The following is a 17,861-nucleotide window of genomic DNA, read 5'->3' on the forward strand; positions in this document are numbered from 1 at the left end:
TCTCTAATCCGACAACATTTTTTTTTATTACAAAGCGGAGTATAATTTTCACACAATCAACTGAGGAATCATATCCTCAACTAATTTTCTTTACGATTTTCGAACGTGATCAAATTTGATAATTTTTTTTCATGATAACTCATTGGCGACGTTGATCAGTAGGTATCAAAGTTCCAGGTCTTACAACAAATTTGTGATAAATTCTACGAAGCTATTGTAAGTCTAAAAAACACTGCTCTCAAATAAACTTAAATTATCCATCTCAATAATCAATTTAATAAATAAAAATTTTAAATAATTAAATAAATTTAAATTAATATCTTGATAGTTTTTAAACGAATCACATTTAAATCAAACTTATAAAAAATAAATTAAATTAAACTCGAACAATGTTTGAGACATAGTTTTAGCTTATGGCGTCCAGTTGGACACGGGAGCGTAATGAATGAAATTAGGAGCACTTCTCGCACGGCAATGAAATTTTCCAATCAACCAACCAGAAAATTTCTCCAGAGAGTCAACGTAGAAACTCTACGGAAAGACGGATTCCACAAGCTTACTCAAATGCCTTCATCAAAGCTCAAGGTTTGCCAATCCAATCCTCCTCCTTTTCCTCCCAAAATCATGTCTTTGTTCTTCCTCTCATCCTTAGCCTTCTTTTCCTTCTTCCTTGCTCGAGTTCCCACCTCATCTTGCATCGGCTTTACTTTCCCCAGATTCGATTCAGAGTCAGCCATCAAGTCCTCCGGCAACAGATCCATCGCCTCCGACGGCTCCCTCCAGCTCACTGACGGCCAACCTGCAGCTTCCACCTACTACGCCCATCCCATCCCGATGTGGCGCGCCGCCACCAACGAGACCGCCAACTTCTCCACCTACTTCGAGTTCTCCGTCTCCTTCCCCAGCGGCGGCGCCGCGAACTCATCCCCCTTTGGCGGCTTCGCCTTCTTCTTGGCCCCGTTCGACTCGTTCGACCACGGAACTTCCAATCCGATCAACTTGTCCAATGGCACCTCCACGTCCCCCGATCGCCTTCTAGCCGTGGAGTTCGATTCCTTTCGGGCGAACTCGATCTCCAACGGCACCGCCGCCGTTAACAATGACTCGCTCGCCGCCCGAATCTCCTACACAGCGATCTCCAACCTCCTCGTCGTCCTCGTCGAGGAACTGAAGGCTAGTCCCAACTCCAGCCCGCTGAATCTTACTTATCGGGTGGATTTGAGGAAAGTCTTGCCGGATCAAGTCCTGGTGGGCTTCTCCGCTACCAATGGATCGGCAGCGGTTCTTCAGAGGATCACGAATTGGAATTTTACCTCCGATCTCGAGCCGGAAAGTAAGAAATCTGCCCTCAAACTATGGATGGTGGCTCCGGCCATCGCTTTGATCCTTGCTCTGTTTCTGGCGGCGCTGATACTCTACATTTGGAGAGGAGAAGGGTCGTTGAGAACCAAAATCCTGTATTGGATTATACTGAGCGTGGAGAAAGGCGCGACCTTTGCGCGCCGTCCGTTGTTATGGTGTCGATTGATGCGGAGGAGGCGGAAGGGCGAAGATGGCAATTTGAGCTCGGGCGAGTCGATGGACGACGAGTTCAGCACGGGGACGGGGCCGCGGCGGTTCTCGTACCGGGAGCTCGCGTTGGCGACGAACAACTTCTCGGAGAAGAGGAAGCTGGGCCAGGGAGGGTTCGGCGGCGTCTACAAGGGGTTCTTAGTTAGGTCCGGCAGCGAAGTGGCGGTTAAGAAGATATCGAGCACGTCGAAACAGGGGCGGAAGGAGTACTCGTCGGAGGTGAAGATCATCAGCCGCCTCCGCCACCGGAACCTGGTGCAGCTCCTAGGTTGGTGCCACGAGCGCGGCGAGTTCCTGCTGGTGTACGAGTTCCTCCCCAACGGCAGCCTCGATCGGCACCTGTTCCGTCGGCCGACGTCGTCGTCGCCGCCGCTGCCATGGGAGATTCGGTACAACGTGGCGGTGGGTCTGGCGAAGGCGCTGCTGTACCTGCACGAGGAGTGGGAGCAGTGCGTGGTGCACAGGGACATCAAGCCCAGCAACGTGATGCTCGACTCGGGCTTCAACGCCAAGCTGGGCGACTTCGGGCTGGCGCGGCTGGTGGACCACCAGCTGGGACAGCACGCCACGGGGGTCGCCGGCACGCTGGGCTACCTGGCGCCGGAGTGCTTCCACACGGGGAAGGCGAGCAAGGAGTCGGACGTGTACAGCTTCGGGGTGGTGGCGTTGGAGATCGCGACGGGACGGCGGGCGGTGGAGCACGACAAGGAGGCGGAGGAGGAGGTGCGGCTGTTGGAGTGGGTGTGGGACATGAACGGGAAGGGGCGGCTGATAGAGGCGGTCGACCGGAGGCTGGAGGAGCAGTTCGAGGAGGCGCAGTTCGAGCGGCTGATGCTGGTGGGGCTGTGGTGCGCGCACCCCGACCAAGCGCAGAGGCCCTCCATGAGAGAGGCCATCCAAGCTCTGAGGTTCGAGGCAACGGCGATACCGAGCCTCCCGAAGACGATGCCGGTGCCGGTCTTCCAGCCGCTGGTGCCGGCGCCTCAGGGTTCCATTTCCAGCACGCCGACGAATACCTTCGGAAGCCTCACCACTGGAAGGTAGTTAGTTCTCAACTGTAATCAACTACCGTTTCATTTGTTTTAGGGGGACAACAATATAATTGGTCTTCTTCTTCTGTAATCACCTACTGTTTCATGATTTTTGATCTTGTTTCCTTCTTTAACTTTGATGTTGTTAGATTTGTTCTTTAACTTTGATGTTGTTATTTACGTATGTTGAACGATTAAATATTTGACACTAGATAATCATAATAATAATAATAATAGAGACGTAGGTTTTACTTAATTAATTCTGACCTATTTATTCCGTTAATGTTCCTTTGTGACTGTCACTGTCAAGATTAGTCGACTAATTATAACAGCAGACGGTAGCCAGCTCAATCCGTTAAAGCTTGACTCGTGAGTCAACTCTTCATGGACCCACAGAACAACGTATAGGACTGGCCGACAATGATATCAGGGCCCACATGCAACACCACAAGTCCGCGTTGCCTATCTTTGTTTACGTGCGTGTATACAAAACCACCAGAATTTGGGCAGCGACCATTCCTTTTCTCCATAAATTGCTGCAAGGCCATGTTCCTTCTATCTAGGAAAGAGAGACCAATCGGGGGGAAAAAATTCTCAATTTGACCCATTTAGAATGAACGTAATCATCCATTATTACAAGAGGAAAGTGAGATCAAAACTACATCAGGTAGTTAATATAAACCTGTAAATGCTAACTTGTCGTCTGGAACTGAAGATCTGAAACAACACCTGCACTATGCTCCCAAGTGAAGTCCAAGAACTGAAAGGCCCTTATAGCCATGGGCATAGCCAGGTGGGGAGGAAGGGGAGCAACACCCCGTTGACATTTTTCTAAAACATAATATTATATTTCACCATCAATTTGTCTGTCGATACATCATCGTTCGCCATTGAAAACTTAAAATTGACCATACGACCTAAGCTATTCATCAGTACTATTTTTATGAGAAATTAGCACGAGAATGTTAAATATTGAATTTAAACAATATATATCTAATAATAAATGAATAGCTAAATTGTAGAACACTAATTGAGAGTGCTAAATTAAAATTAGATCGGATTCAAACTAAATCCAACAATAGCCTTCGTCGTTCCAGGATTGGTTTGGAATTGATTTGATCAAATTTACCGAACCACATTCAAAAGTAAAAGGGGTTCTATCAATTCAAAATGAATTAGAATATTTTTGAAAAACTTATTTCTTTTTTTTTTTATTCTCCCTTTTCTCCCTACTGTCGATGTAGCCCCCATCATGTCATACGTCACTATCATCTTCTTCCATCCTTCTCTTTTATTTTTTTCTTTCTCCTTTCCCCCATTTTCTTCTTTTCCTTCTTTTCTTTTATTTTTCCTTTCTCCTTTTCCCCATTTTCTTCTTTTCCTTCTTTTCTCCAACGACAGTAAACTGTAATTTTTTACTCTTCTCTTGTTAAGCACAAAAACTCTCTTTTCTTCCCCTTTCTATTCTCCAGCAAGCAAGAAACACATCATCAACTGCTGCATTCTTTTAGCAACACGAGCCGCTCTCGACTCTCACATCTTTTTCCTCTTCTCGCATTTTCTAAGATTTTGTGGGTGTTAGTATTAGCCCTAAAAGTCAATTATGAGATGATTAGGCTTATTGAGTTATTGAGTTAATAGTTAATCTAATATAATAATCCAATCCATTAAGAGGAAGACAAAAAGAAAAAAAATCATGGGTTCATATGATGGATCATTAGATTAAGTTTAATCAGAATTAAACTTATTGAGTTGCACTCATTGGGTGAACTTGAATTCACCAAGGAAGAGGAAAGGACTTTTACATGATTTGATCATATAAAAGAAGAAGACTAAAAGGCTCTTCATGGAAGATGAAAAACCTCTTTATGAAAGATGACTAAGAGTTAATTCATGAAAGAAGATTAAAAGCTAAAAAGGGACTTTTGGTATTCTATGAGAGTACAAAAGGTGATTTTCGACCATCGAATAGGTGGATGTTCATTTTGTCTTCTCCTTCTCCTTCTTCCTCCTCTTATTCCTCTTGGCCGATCCTTCCTCATGGCCGAACTACTCTTTACTTGTTAGCACAAGAAGGTGGTTCTTCTATGAAGTCGTGTTCGTCCGACGGACGGAACGTGTTCGTGTGGATACCATAGAGGCGAGAACACTTGATTACGTTGAGATCTGCATCCAAAGAAAAGTTGTTGTCGGGAGAGTGAAGGGCACACAACAAAAGTATAACTCCTAATTTAACTTAGTATATGTGATTTATCTCCTTCGCATGTATCTTTTGGAAGGATCTAGTTAGCTTTTCTGTAGCGCTTTCTGCGTGTTTAACGCTCTAGATCCTAACGGTGGAATCAGAGGCTCTTGCGAAGGCATATACTAAAGTTATAGTTAGATTTTTATATGAGATATAGAAATTGTATGAGAGATTTACTATGATTTGCATGATTATGAGTTAGATTTCGGCCAAAGGTCTCAACCTAAAAATTGTTGTGAACAACAAGGTCTCAACTAAAACACTATTTTGAATAGCAAGGTTTTGGTCAAAGGTTTTGTGGATAGCGGGATCATTGTGGTGTTGCAGCTCATAAGTTTTTGTTGAAATCATAGTAGATTTTATATCATAAAAATATTGTGAATGTTATATGATATGGTGCATGGTTATGGCCTTTAACCTCAATGTGATTGGATATGTGTGTTGTAATTCATAATACGGTCTGCGTGTTGTGCCTCTCCTTTTTCATTCTTATTGTAAATTTAGACTACCCTCGAATGTAACTTGAGGTTATTTAGATTTTGTAATGTACAAATTAGATAAAGAACCAGTCTACTGGACAATGATGAAAAAGGGAGAAGGACAACAACACATGATCACCAAGGAAGTACTTAGAGAAGATGCTTTAACCTATGTTAACCTTTTGATCTTCTCATTGGCTTGAGAAGATCGCAGTTGATGGGGCTATAACCATGTCATATTTAATTACTGTATATGTTGATGTATACCATGATATGCCATGAATGTATATGATGCATGTGTAGCTATCATAATTAGGTCCTTTTCATATGTCTATCAAAGTTTGGTATTCACTACTACCTCGATCATATGTAGTCAGGTTTGCCAAAGCAAAGTGACTCGTTTTATCTTAATAGAGTGAGATAGGACAATTGTAATATCTGACTATTGAACTTTGGATGTGACTTAACTAAGTTACCTCAATTGGATTGAGAACTTAGAAACATTTCTCATACGATGTAATTCAAATTATACTAGTCTTGGGCGATTAGCCAAAGCTAACTCAAGATGAGTTATAATATGAATTTCATAAGATGGACAAACAAACAAATAGTCTTTTTCATCCAATGAGTCAAGAGTTATATAGGATGTAATTGGTAAACATTGTCTACCTAAGTTGTACTTAGTCTTGGGTGATTAGTCAAAGCTAACTTAGGATGAGATATAATATGAGTCTTGTCCCACATAAATGTCTTTGTTATTGGATATGGAGCTAGTAGTGTAGGTAAAACCACATCTATGACTTGCTCATATCAAGATTTACAATTCAATGGGAGAATCATTTATTAAATGCTTAATTAAATGATCTGAATATGATATTTATTTTTGTATTTTATTTTTGTAGATCACCATGTCATCTAGTACATTGAATACACTGTTTCTACATTATCTTCCATGTATTACATTACTTTATGCTTCTCAACCAATATATCTTAATGAATAAACCTTATATTTATTCAAGATCCAACTTTAGTGATATTTATCAAATTAATTATTGTGTAGACAAATATGAAAAAAATATTATAATTGAGTTTTATTGATAACCAAAATGCTCTAACAACAAAAATTACATACGGGAATCAAGTCTCATCCTCTCTACTTGATCCCTAAATTTCAATAGTGTCATATCTTAGTCAAAGGATCAACAATCATGAATTTAGTACTAATGTGTTCAATAACCACTGTCTTATCTTGAACACGTTCTTTAATGGCTAGATATTTAATATTGATATGCTTCTTTAATGTGTTCAATAACCACTGTCTTATCTCACTTTTATTCTTCTTAACCATAAAGACAACAACTAAATTATCACAAAATATTCTTAATGCTTAGATATAGAATCCACAATTCTAAGCCCTGAAATGAAACTCTTCATCCAAACACCATGTGAGGTCACCTCAAAACAAGAAACGAAAACTCAGCCTTCATAGTGGAAGTAGCAGTCAATGTCTGCTTTGCACTTCTCCAAGACAACTCCACTGGCTAGCATAAAAATATATCCAAAAGTTGATTTTGTTAATCAATGCAGTCGGCGTAGTCTGAATCAGAGTAGCCAATCACTTCTAAATTCTCAGCTCATTTAAATACAAGCATGTAGTCTTTACTCTCTTGAAGGTATCTCATCACCTTCTTTGCATCTTTTAAGTGGTCTATAATCGGATTACTTTGATATCTTCCCAATATAGCAATAACAAATGCAATGTCAGGTCTAGTGCAAATCTAAGCATACATCAAGCTTCTGACAGCAGAAGTATATGTAGTGTTTTTTATTTGTTTTCTTTCAAACTCATTTTTCGGACATTGATGCATATTGAATTTATCACCTTTCACAATGGAAGCTATATTTGGTGAACAATTTCCATCCAAAATCTCTCTAAAACTTTGTTGATATAGGTTTCTTGAGATAGTCCTAAGATTCCTTGAAATTTGTCTTTGTGTATCTTAATACCAATGACATAATATGCATCACTCATATCTTGTATATCAAAGTTTTTAGAGAGAAATTGTTTTATCTCATATAGTAAAACCAAATCATTGGTTGCAAGCAAAATTTTATCCACATAGAGAATAACGAAACAAATCTTGCTCCCATTGACCTTCTAGTATATACATTGATCCATGACATTCTCCAAGAGACCAAATGAAGAGATGACATCATGAAATTTTAAATATCATTGACAAGATGCTTGTTTCAATCCATATATGGATTTCTTGAACTTGCATACCAAGTGCTCACCATTACTAGAAAAAACCTTCTAATTGTTTCATATAAACCTCTTCTTCTAGATTTTCATTAAGAAATATAATTTTTACATCCATTTATTGTAATTCTAAGTCAAAATATGCAATCAATGTTATAATAATACGAAACAAATCTTTCTTAGAGATAGGAGAAAATGTCTTTTGTAGTCGATTCTTTCTCTTTGAGTGAATCCTTTAGCAACGAGTCTTACTTTATATCTCTCAATGTTGCCTAATGAGTCCTTTGTTTTGAAGACCAATTTACATCCTATGATTTTTGCATTATCAAGCAACTCGGCAAGATCCCAAACTCCATTCAATGTCATAAAATTGAATTCTTCTTTCATAGCATCATACCAAAATTTTGATTCACTACAACTTATGGTTTGTGAAAATGTTTTAGGGTTATTTTCGATTCCAACATTAAAATTCAATTCTTGTAGATACGCAACATAGTCACTAGGTGTTTCTAATTTCCTTATTCTAGTAGATCTTCTTAAGTTATTCTCTTGAGGAACTTGTTGTTCAATCGGTCAAACAATTCCTTGTAGTTCCTCATTAACAATTTGATCGACTAATTTTTCATTAATATTTTATGGAATCTCATCAATTGGTTGTCTAACACTCATTTGTGCTTGAGGGGTGTGAATGATATACCATTTATAACTTGAATAAGGTGGTTGATCATTAATGTGATCTTTCTCAAAAGTTGTCTTAAGAATGATTGTTGGTGCAACCTTAGGTCAAGGTTGACCTGGTTGACTAGACTTGAGTTGACTGGACTCGAGTTGTGTTTTGATGTTTGACGAGTTATGTTTGACAATGGTTGTATCTTGATGTTTGACAAGGATACAAGCTTGAGAGATTGTGGGTGCAACCTGTGGTCAAGGTTGACCTGGTTGACCCGAGGTGAGTTGACCTGACTCGGAAAAGTCCAAGCAGGGAGCTTGGCACGGGAAAAGTCCAAGCAGGGAGCTTGGCATGGGAAAAGTCCAAGCAGGGAGCTTGGCACGGGAAAAGTCCAAGTATGGAAGCTTGGCACATGGGAAGTCGGAGAGGGCTCGGTAGCTCGTTCTCCGGACTGTGGTCAGAGAGGGCTCAGTCTCTGGACCGGATGTGGAAAAGTCCCAGTGAGTGAAGATGAAGGGAAAGTCTTGGTGAGTGAAGCTTAACAGTTGAAAGTTAGGTGAAAGTCCCGTGAGTGAAGCCAGGCATTGAAAGTCCTGGTGAGTGAAGCCAGCTGAAATCTCGTGAGTGAAGCGGTGAAACCCTAGTGAGTGAAGCTAGGTGAAAGTCCCGTGAGTGAAGCCGGAAGGAAAATCCAGATGGATCAAGGGTGATCGAACATCCGGTGATGGGAAGTCCAAGTAGGTCATGGATTGACCGGATACTTGGTACGGAGAGAAAAGTCTAAGTGGGTCAAAGGGATTGACCGACACTTAGCGGGAGTCCTAGCGGTCAAGGGAGTGACCGGATGCTAGAAATGTACCAACAGTCAAGATTGACCGGATGTTGGTTTGGACTTAGTTTGGCGAAAACCATCTGGATCGATCCGTGATCGATCCAGCGCTTATTCTCGATCGGTCCGGTGACCGATCGAGCATGCTGAACAGAGGGATACCGATCGGTCCGGTGACCGATCGGGCGTGCTAACAGAGCGAGGCGCAAGAGGGCTGATCGGTCTTGGGACCGATCAAGACCTGATCGGTCCCGGACCGATCAGAAGTCGACCAGTACCGCGATCGTGCACTAGCCGTTGCGACGCAACGGCTAGATTTCTTCTGTGCTTCTTTCTCCGCAGGTATAAAAGGAGGCTGAGAGCTTCTACATTGGCTGCTTCTTCTTCTTCCTTGGATTGAAGCTTCTGCTCCTGTGCTCTGAGGTTCTGAGCTTTGTTGAGCTCGCTTCCGAAGCTTCGCGTGAGCTTCCAGTCGTCGATCTGCTGCAGTTGGGTTGTGAAGTTGCTGCTTCATCGCCTCCGGTCGACAGAGAAGGCAAGCGAGTGTTGCATTCATATTGTTGTTTGTATTTGCTTCTTGCTTTCCTTGTACTCCTTTCTTGTTGTTACAAGTATTGTGGCGAGGTTTCTCCACCCACAAGGAGCATCTATTAGCCGGTTCTCCGGGGACTCATCCACCGACGGATTGATAGGCTTCGTCCACCTTACGGACACGCCGAGGAGTAGGAGTTTATCTCCGAACCTCGTTACATCGGTTTGTTTGAGGTTTGCCTTCTTTCCCTTTCGTTTCTGTGTTTATTTTCAGCTGCGCTAACACGTTTTGTAAAAAGAAATGACGATTTGGGGGCGGCTATTCACAACCCTCCTCTCTAGCCTCCGTACGAAGGATCCTAACAATGATCACTGCCACTATCAAGTCATTCTTAAGAAATTTTATATTTCATGATTCCACAATTCTAGTGATGTGAAATGGACAATAAAATCTATATCCTTTGGATTTTTATGTATATCTAATGAAATACCCATTTATAGTCATCAATATTTTGTGGAATCTCCTCAATTGGTTGTCTAACACTCATTTGTATTTGAGGGGTGTGAATGGCATCCCATTTATAACTTGAATAAGATGGTTGATCATTAATGTGATATTTCTCAAAAGCTATGTCTTGAGAATGATCACTTCCACTGTCAAGTCATTCTTAAGAAATTTTACATTTCATGATTCCACAATTCTAGTGATGTGAATTGAACAATAAAATCTATATCCTTTGGATTTTTATGTATATCTAATGAAATACCCACTAATAGTCCTTGGGTCAAGTTTCTTTTCTTGTGTGTTATAAACTCTTAATTCAAATGGGTATCTCGAAATGCGTATATGTAGGAGTAAATGTAGGAATGAACTGGGTCAAGAAATTTTGAAGAAACTTTGCAAATTAATCAAGTGTTTGTCCACTCTCAGTGTATCTACCATAGTATTCTCTAACTTTATCTATTCTCATGATCTTAATTTATTTTTCACATTATTTTTCTATCTCCACCTTAAATATCTTAAAGACGTTTAATACTTCACTCTTGTTATGAAGCAGATAGTTATACATATATCATGAGCAATCATCAATAAAAGAAATGAAGTATTTCAGATCATGCATATCCATGTTTGAATAACATATATCTGAATGTATGATCTCTAATATTTTAGTATTCCTCTTGATAATCTTTTTGGATTTGTTGGCCTATTTTCCCTTAATGCAGTCCACACAGGTCTCAAAATTAGCAAACTCTAAAATACCAAGTACTCCCCCATTTACTAATTATTTTATCCTCTTTATGGAGATATGTCCCAATCTTTGGTGCCACAAAGTAGAGGAATCCTCATTTATAACCCATCTTTTAATACCCGCTCAAACAAGTATAGTGGTATTGCTATTATTTTATAAAGATATAAAATAAAAGCACCCTTTCCAACCAGATTAGATTTATAAAATAAACTCATAGTGTTATTTAAAAATTTAAAAGAGTATCCAAACGGTACAAGCTTTGAAATATAAATTAAATTTCTTGTAGAATTAGGAACATAAAATGTTTTTTCCGACTTTAAACTAAACTACTATCCAAAATTAAAAAGCATGTTTCAATTGCCTCCACATATGAGTACACCTTGTTTCCAGAATAGATGCTATGCTCACTTTCTACTGGCTTCCTTAAGCTTTGCATCCCTTGCAAGGTATTTATGACGTGGATTGTAGAACTAGACTCAATCCACCAAGTGTTATAAATCGTACTAACCATATTAGATTCATAACAAACAAATAAGATAGAAATACCTTTCTTTCAAACTAATCTTAAATGTGGTGCAATCCTTCTTCATGTTCCCATTCTTTTTACAGAAGAAACACTTGGATTCTTTCTTGTTGTCAGGTTGGGATGGAATCTTCCCTTTACCTTTTCCCTTGTCCGTGGCTTATTTTTGTGGCTTTCCTTGTGCAATCATAAGAATATTATCACTTATTTTCATCAACAACCTTCATTCATCTTGTACACACATGGTCATTAACTTATTGATTGACCACTTATCCTTATGTGTATTGTAGGAGATTTTGAAAGGACAACATTGATGAGGAAGAGTGCTTAAGATGTAGTTCACAAGGAAAGTTTCAGATATTTCCACCTCGAGTGTCTTTAATCGACCTACTATATTCCTTATCTTCATGATGTGCTCTCGTTGGTTGGTGGAGGCGCTGGGGGCGAGCGTAATCCCTGCCACCATGATGTCCTCTCGCACACCTTTCACGCTGGTGATCCTTAATGATGAGAATTCCATTATTAGGGTGCTAACAAGGGTCTTGTCAAAAGTTGTAATTCTTCATCAATTCCCTTAAATATGTCCTTGACTTTTCCATGCTCCTCAATCGAATCACGAATACCAGTAGAGATTTTGGTCTTTATGAACATTACGTAAAGACGATTAGATCCTCCCATTTTTCATAAAGGTTAATCTCATCAGGAATGCTAATTTCATTAATAGCAAATGGTTCGTCTTTCCTTATGACATAGTTAATGTCCAACCACCCCAAATGAAGAAGAACCATTTCCTTCTACACTTTATAGTTATCACCCTTGAGTTCGGGGATATCACAATGCATACTGGAGAAATTTGAAGATCGTGCTGTATAAATTAAATACATGTTTATTAAAAAAATTGAGAAAAATGTCATGTTTACTAATGTAAATCATGTTTTAAAAAAAAAAATCTAGTGACATAAAACTTGCCTATGGGCTAAAATTTAATTCAATTAGATTTTACTATAATTTTATGATAAAACTATCTAATTATATTTTCTTTAACTCCTGTGGATACATTAAAAAAATATAATTTGTATTTTATTCTAGTTAATCATATAAAGATAATAAAGATCCCTACGGATAAAATTTGTAAAGTTTATATAATTAATTACAATTTATGTCCATTATATTATATGATCCTAATCCACTTAATGTATAATTTAGATAATTAAGGGTATTGTGGCTAAATCTCAATTATTTAAAATTATACGGTTCACTAAACTGTTTTTCTTAATATTTATATATTAATTATTGAGTAACACAATCAACACTTTCCAAGAGTTTTCCTGGGAAAAATTGGTAGGGCAAGTTCTCTTTAAAAACCAACCTCTTAAGAGATAACAACATTACCAAGCAGACTAGTGGCTCAGGCGTTAGCCCAAGACGGGAGCATCAACAAAGCTAGTTTTCTTATGTCACCTTATAATTTTTATTTAAACTTAATTATTCAAATAATGAATCTTCATTAGTCAAAATTTTCAACTTAATTTACATATAAAATTTTTAAGTGCAACATCAAATCACATGTATGACAAGAAAATTTTATAATAATTGATATATAATATGTAATTTATTCCAAGAAAATTAATATTCATAATTTTGGAAGTATAATTTTTCTAAATTTTAAATTTCATACATGTAAATCATATATGTATATCAAGAAATAATTCACAATCATTGATACACCACAGGAAAATTTATTCTAAGAAAACCAATATTCATAATTTTGGAAGGATATTTTTAATCCGAATTACCAAATTAAGTATATGCAAAATTTTCAAATTCTAAATTCCATTTTTTTTAATTTTGAAAGTTAGAAAATTGAATAATAAAAAAAAATTGCTTGATTGAAAATTATATCAAGCCAGAGTAAAAATTTTGCTTTGATATAAATTGTTAAACTTTTAAATCATGCTGAGTCCAAAATAAATATAATAATTGAAAGTGAAAAAATAAATCGATTGTTACTTCCATCTATTAATATTGAAGTACACTTGAACAACACTTTTGTTGTTCAATGTTTTAGAATCTTCTAAACACTCCAAACCTTTTCTATAGACGATATTGTTATTCTTGAAAGATATTGATCTTGTCCGAAAATTATGAAGAAGGCTAGCCAGGGATGTGACTTCTGGGTTGACCGCGTGTAGACCTCGCTCCACTCTGCAGCACAAAAACATCAATGGCAGGCCAGGGAAGGGGTCCCCAGTGTTAGCCTTTTGACGCTCAAATCAGTCACCAAAAAAATGGAAGAAAGCGAAGCAACAGTAAGCACACGTGTGAATCGTGAATAACGCGTACATCTGTCGATGCATGAACCCCCATTTTATATGGCTCCCCAGCGGGCGATGTGCACTCACCCCAAGACACAGGAACACTTCCCTAACCGTCCTAGGAAAAGATCTGTCAAGAAAGTGTCTCTGACACCATACCTTAACAGGGTATGCAAATCCCTGATGAGACAGTAGAAACTTTTGTCGTATGATCCGTCTATTGACTCTGCCTCGTTGTCAACAACATTATCTCCCAAAGGGATATTAAGAGATATGAGAAAGGTCCCACTGTTTGATCGAGTGAGGATTCGCTCGGCCGGAGATCCCCGCCTGATCAACCTCTGCTGCTTTCTCTGCAGTGCTTTGGTTCGTAGATTGTTTCCGCCTGACCGGACGAGCACTCCGGTCGTCTTAACGTTCCTCTGCTCCATGATAAGTATATGATATTCTTACCGTAGTGTTCTTGGTTGTATATGCGTTCTGCTTGGACCAACCATTTGTTGATCGGATACTAATGCCCGATCTATAATTGCAGTAGAACTCCACTCGGTCCACCTTTGGTGAGTCAGTTAGTTCTCTGGTGTTGACCACCTTGACTTTGACCTCCATGTTGGTTGCTATCTCCGCCCTTGACCCGCACTTGGTATGCCCACCTTTATCACAACATCAGAGATGTATGTGTAGGGACCTTAAAGACTACTATTTATAGGGATTCATTACCATCATTGAGTTAATTCTTACTATTATGGTAAATCATGTCGAGATAATCATACCATATTAAAAGATATGATATATAAGATAAAATTTTAATTAAGAAAAATGATATGCTCAAAGAAAAAATCTCAATGAAAAGTTAAAGGATAGACACATAAATTCATTGGGCCCACAAAAAGTGAAATGGTGGATCGTGAATTTATATATCTATCTTTAAATTTTTCCTTGACCATATCATTGCTCTTTAATTAATTATATATATATTTAAATCTTATATTATATAACCTGTTAATTCAGGTAAAAGATTATATAAAAATAAAATCTTAATAAATATGCCTTACTTAGTACGGTTTAAAGATTTATAATCAAAATAAAATATTTCCAACGGCTTCTCTGTCTTCGAGCGGAAATGATGGTGGTAATTGTAATACTGTTTTTAAAGTTAGCAGGCTTTGAGCATTAATGTATGTAAAATATATTTAAAAAGGAAAAAAAACTAAAACGAATAAACAAAGTTAATTATTGAGAGCATCAACAATATGAATGTCTAGACGAAATAGAATCAAATGTCTCATGTCTCCACCCATATGGTGGAATGATAAAGACAAATAAAAGATTAGAATTTGAATTTTAATAAAAATGAAAAAAAACATGAGAATCTTAGTTAGCCTCATTGACTCTCACAAAATTTTACCATCGGCCATAATTTGAATTTTAATAGATAAATATTCTGGAGGTCGATCGTGTATATATATTTATACGGATCCTGGGATTACGTGGAGGTGAAAGTTAATATGATATGATAGTCAGTCATGAGGAGGTGACAGTCAAAGGGCTACTCTCAACAGAGCCTGGCTCCTTGCTCAGTGTTAAGAACCCTAGTACAAGGACGACCGATCCTAGAGCCAACTGAGCCTGAGGGACCTAATGTGTCGCTCTTCTACAGGATACTTAGCGATCAGGTTTAATAAAGGATCGATTTGCCACAAGGTTGTCCGATAACATATTCGTTCGAGTCTAAGTGATCCAACCTTTCACTCTCAAAGTACAACTTAATATACGACTAGTCAAACATATGGACCCTCACTGTTCATGCACTCGTCCTCCTTCCCATATACGGTAAGTTGTGATGCTGATCAGGGCTCAGTATCTTTATCTCCGCATAATAAATATGAAAGGCAACTCTCTGAAGGAACCCCACCGGATTTCCAGAGCTCATGTTATCACTATAGGGACAAGTCTCCAAACGTCAAGACGATCAGTTGAAAGTACTGATTGGGCCTCTCGGGGCTTAGCTCCCCATTATTTAGGAACAAGTTAATGACGGCAAGGATAACACGATGTCCACCAGAAGCCACTCGATATACCCTTCCACAAGCTCTAGTGATCTCCTCAAAATCCATTGAACCAACATGCTTTACACAGGCTATTAAGGATCCAAATTGGTGTGCTGCGATGACTATATAATTTGATGCTCTCTTTCGTAATGGGACTTGGTTCTTAGTTCCTCGTACTACCTCTGTGAATATTGTGGGTTCCAAATGGGTCTTCCATCTCAAGTATCATGCTGATGACTCTCTTAAACGGAGAAAATTACATTTTCAGTCCTGTAACTTACATCTTTTTCAATTTAAGTCCTGTTATGAGTTAATTTACGTTCTTAGTCCTGTAACTTGTAATATTTTCCAATTTCAGTCATTTTTCCTCGAAAATTAAAATTTTTCAACGAAAAATATCTAATTTGTGGTTGAAATATAAAAAGCACATGGGTCATAAAAAATCAAAATCCCCAAATTCAATTTACAACTCATCATTTTCTATTGAAAAATTTCAATTTTAGAAGAAAAAGGATTGAAATTGGAAAATATTACAAGTTACAGGATTAAAAATATAAATTGACACATAATAGGACTAAAATTGAAAAAAATGTAAGTTATAGGACTAAAAACGTAATTTCCTCCTCTTAAACGATATAAAGTTGGTTTTGTGGCAAAAGGTTTCAAACAACAGTCAAGAATTAACTTTAATGATACATTCAGTCTAGATATTAATATTACAACCATCATATTATTACTATATATAGTTGTTATCTTTAACTAGCCAATACTCCAATTAGATATTTCTAATGCCCTTCTTCATGGTGATCTTGAGTAAACCGTGTATATGGAGCAGCCGCCTAGGTTTATTCATCTGCAACGTTCAAAACATGGTTGCCAGTTGAAGAAATCATTATATGGTCTTCTATAAGCCCCTTGTGGATGGTTTCATCGTCTCTTTACTTGGCTTCACACTTAAGGTTCTCTGGCTCAAAAACTGACTTCTCTTTATTTTATAAGTAGAATGCCAACTCTATGTTTTTTTTCCTTATTTATGTGGATAATATTTTTCTAACCGGTGATGATCAAGAAAGCATCACTTCTCTACTTCATCTTCTTAATCATAAATTTCCTATTAGAGATCTTGGTATATAGCCCATTTCTTTCTTGGTATTGAATTTTTCTTAAATCCTGATGGTTATCTCCTTTCACAAAGCAAATACATTACTGGAATTCTTCAATAGGCCAAGATGGATGGTGCATGTCCTATCTTTACAGCGATTGTTGTAGGCAACTTTTCTTCACCCTCATCATCTCCTGCTTTGGCCGATCCTCAAATATATTGGAGTATTGTTGGATTCTTATAATATGTCACTATCACACGTCCAAATATATCTTTTACTGTCAATCATGCCTGTCAATATATGCACTCTCTCACTGAACAACATTGTGAAAGAGTTAAGAGGATCCTTTGCGGTCTCTTTTTATATCGATGTTCCTCACGGGAGTTGAATGCATTTTGTGACACAGATTGGGCTGGCTCTCTTGAAGACAGACATTCTACTAGAGGATATACAATATTTCTTGAACGAAATCTTATCTCATGACATTTTAAGAAGCAACCTACTATATTTCGATCAATACTGAAGCTGAATATAAAGCTATTGTTAATGTAACGTCTGAAATCATTTGACTTCAATCCCTTGTCTCAGAATTATATCTTTTTACTGATGTTATACCTAAGATATAGTGTGATAATATTGAAGGAACATATATTACTGTAAATCCAATTTTTCATGCTCGTACTAAACATGTGGAGATAGATTTTGACTTTGTAAGGGAACATGTAACAGATAAACAACTGTCAGTCTCATACATCTCTACAGAGGATCAAGTTGTTGACATCTTCACCAAGTCGTTATCCCGACAACAATTTCTTAAATTGACAACCAAACTCAACGTGTCCAGAATAATAATCAGAAGAGTTATCATGTTCTGAATAAAATTAGAAATTGATTTCAATTATTGATAGCTTACTATGTTTGGATTGCAATCGCAACCGTATTTATCATTTTTTTATATTTATTATTTCTATAGGTATCACAATATGTAACCATATATATCAT

The 17,861-nt window shown here is 37.9% G+C and overlaps 1 protein-coding gene across 2 annotated transcripts; it reads left to right on the forward strand.

Annotated features, from left to right (window-relative positions):
* Positions 1–427: 427 nt before the first annotated feature.
* LOC122017131 (L-type lectin-domain containing receptor kinase IX.1-like) lies at positions 428–2,737 on the forward strand. Of its 2 annotated transcripts, XM_042574661.1 has the most exons (2): positions 428–585; positions 717–2,737. In XM_042574661.1, the coding sequence occupies exon 2, from the start codon at positions 835–837 to the stop codon at positions 2,614–2,616; it is 1,782 nt and encodes a 593-aa protein (XP_042430595.1). In that variant the 5' UTR covers positions 428–585; positions 717–834; the 3' UTR covers positions 2,617–2,737. The 2 variants fall into 2 exon arrangements, with proteins under 2 accessions (XP_042430595.1, XP_042430586.1); XM_042574652.1 differs by lacking the exon at positions 428–585 and having other exon boundaries at positions 592–2,737.
* The last annotated feature ends 15,124 nt before the right edge of the window (positions 2,738–17,861 follow it).

This window comes from Zingiber officinale, chromosome 1A (genome assembly GCF_018446385.1).
Source record: "Zingiber officinale cultivar Zhangliang chromosome 1A, Zo_v1.1, whole genome shotgun sequence".
NCBI classification, from domain to species: Eukaryota; Viridiplantae; Streptophyta; class Magnoliopsida; order Zingiberales; family Zingiberaceae; genus Zingiber; species Zingiber officinale.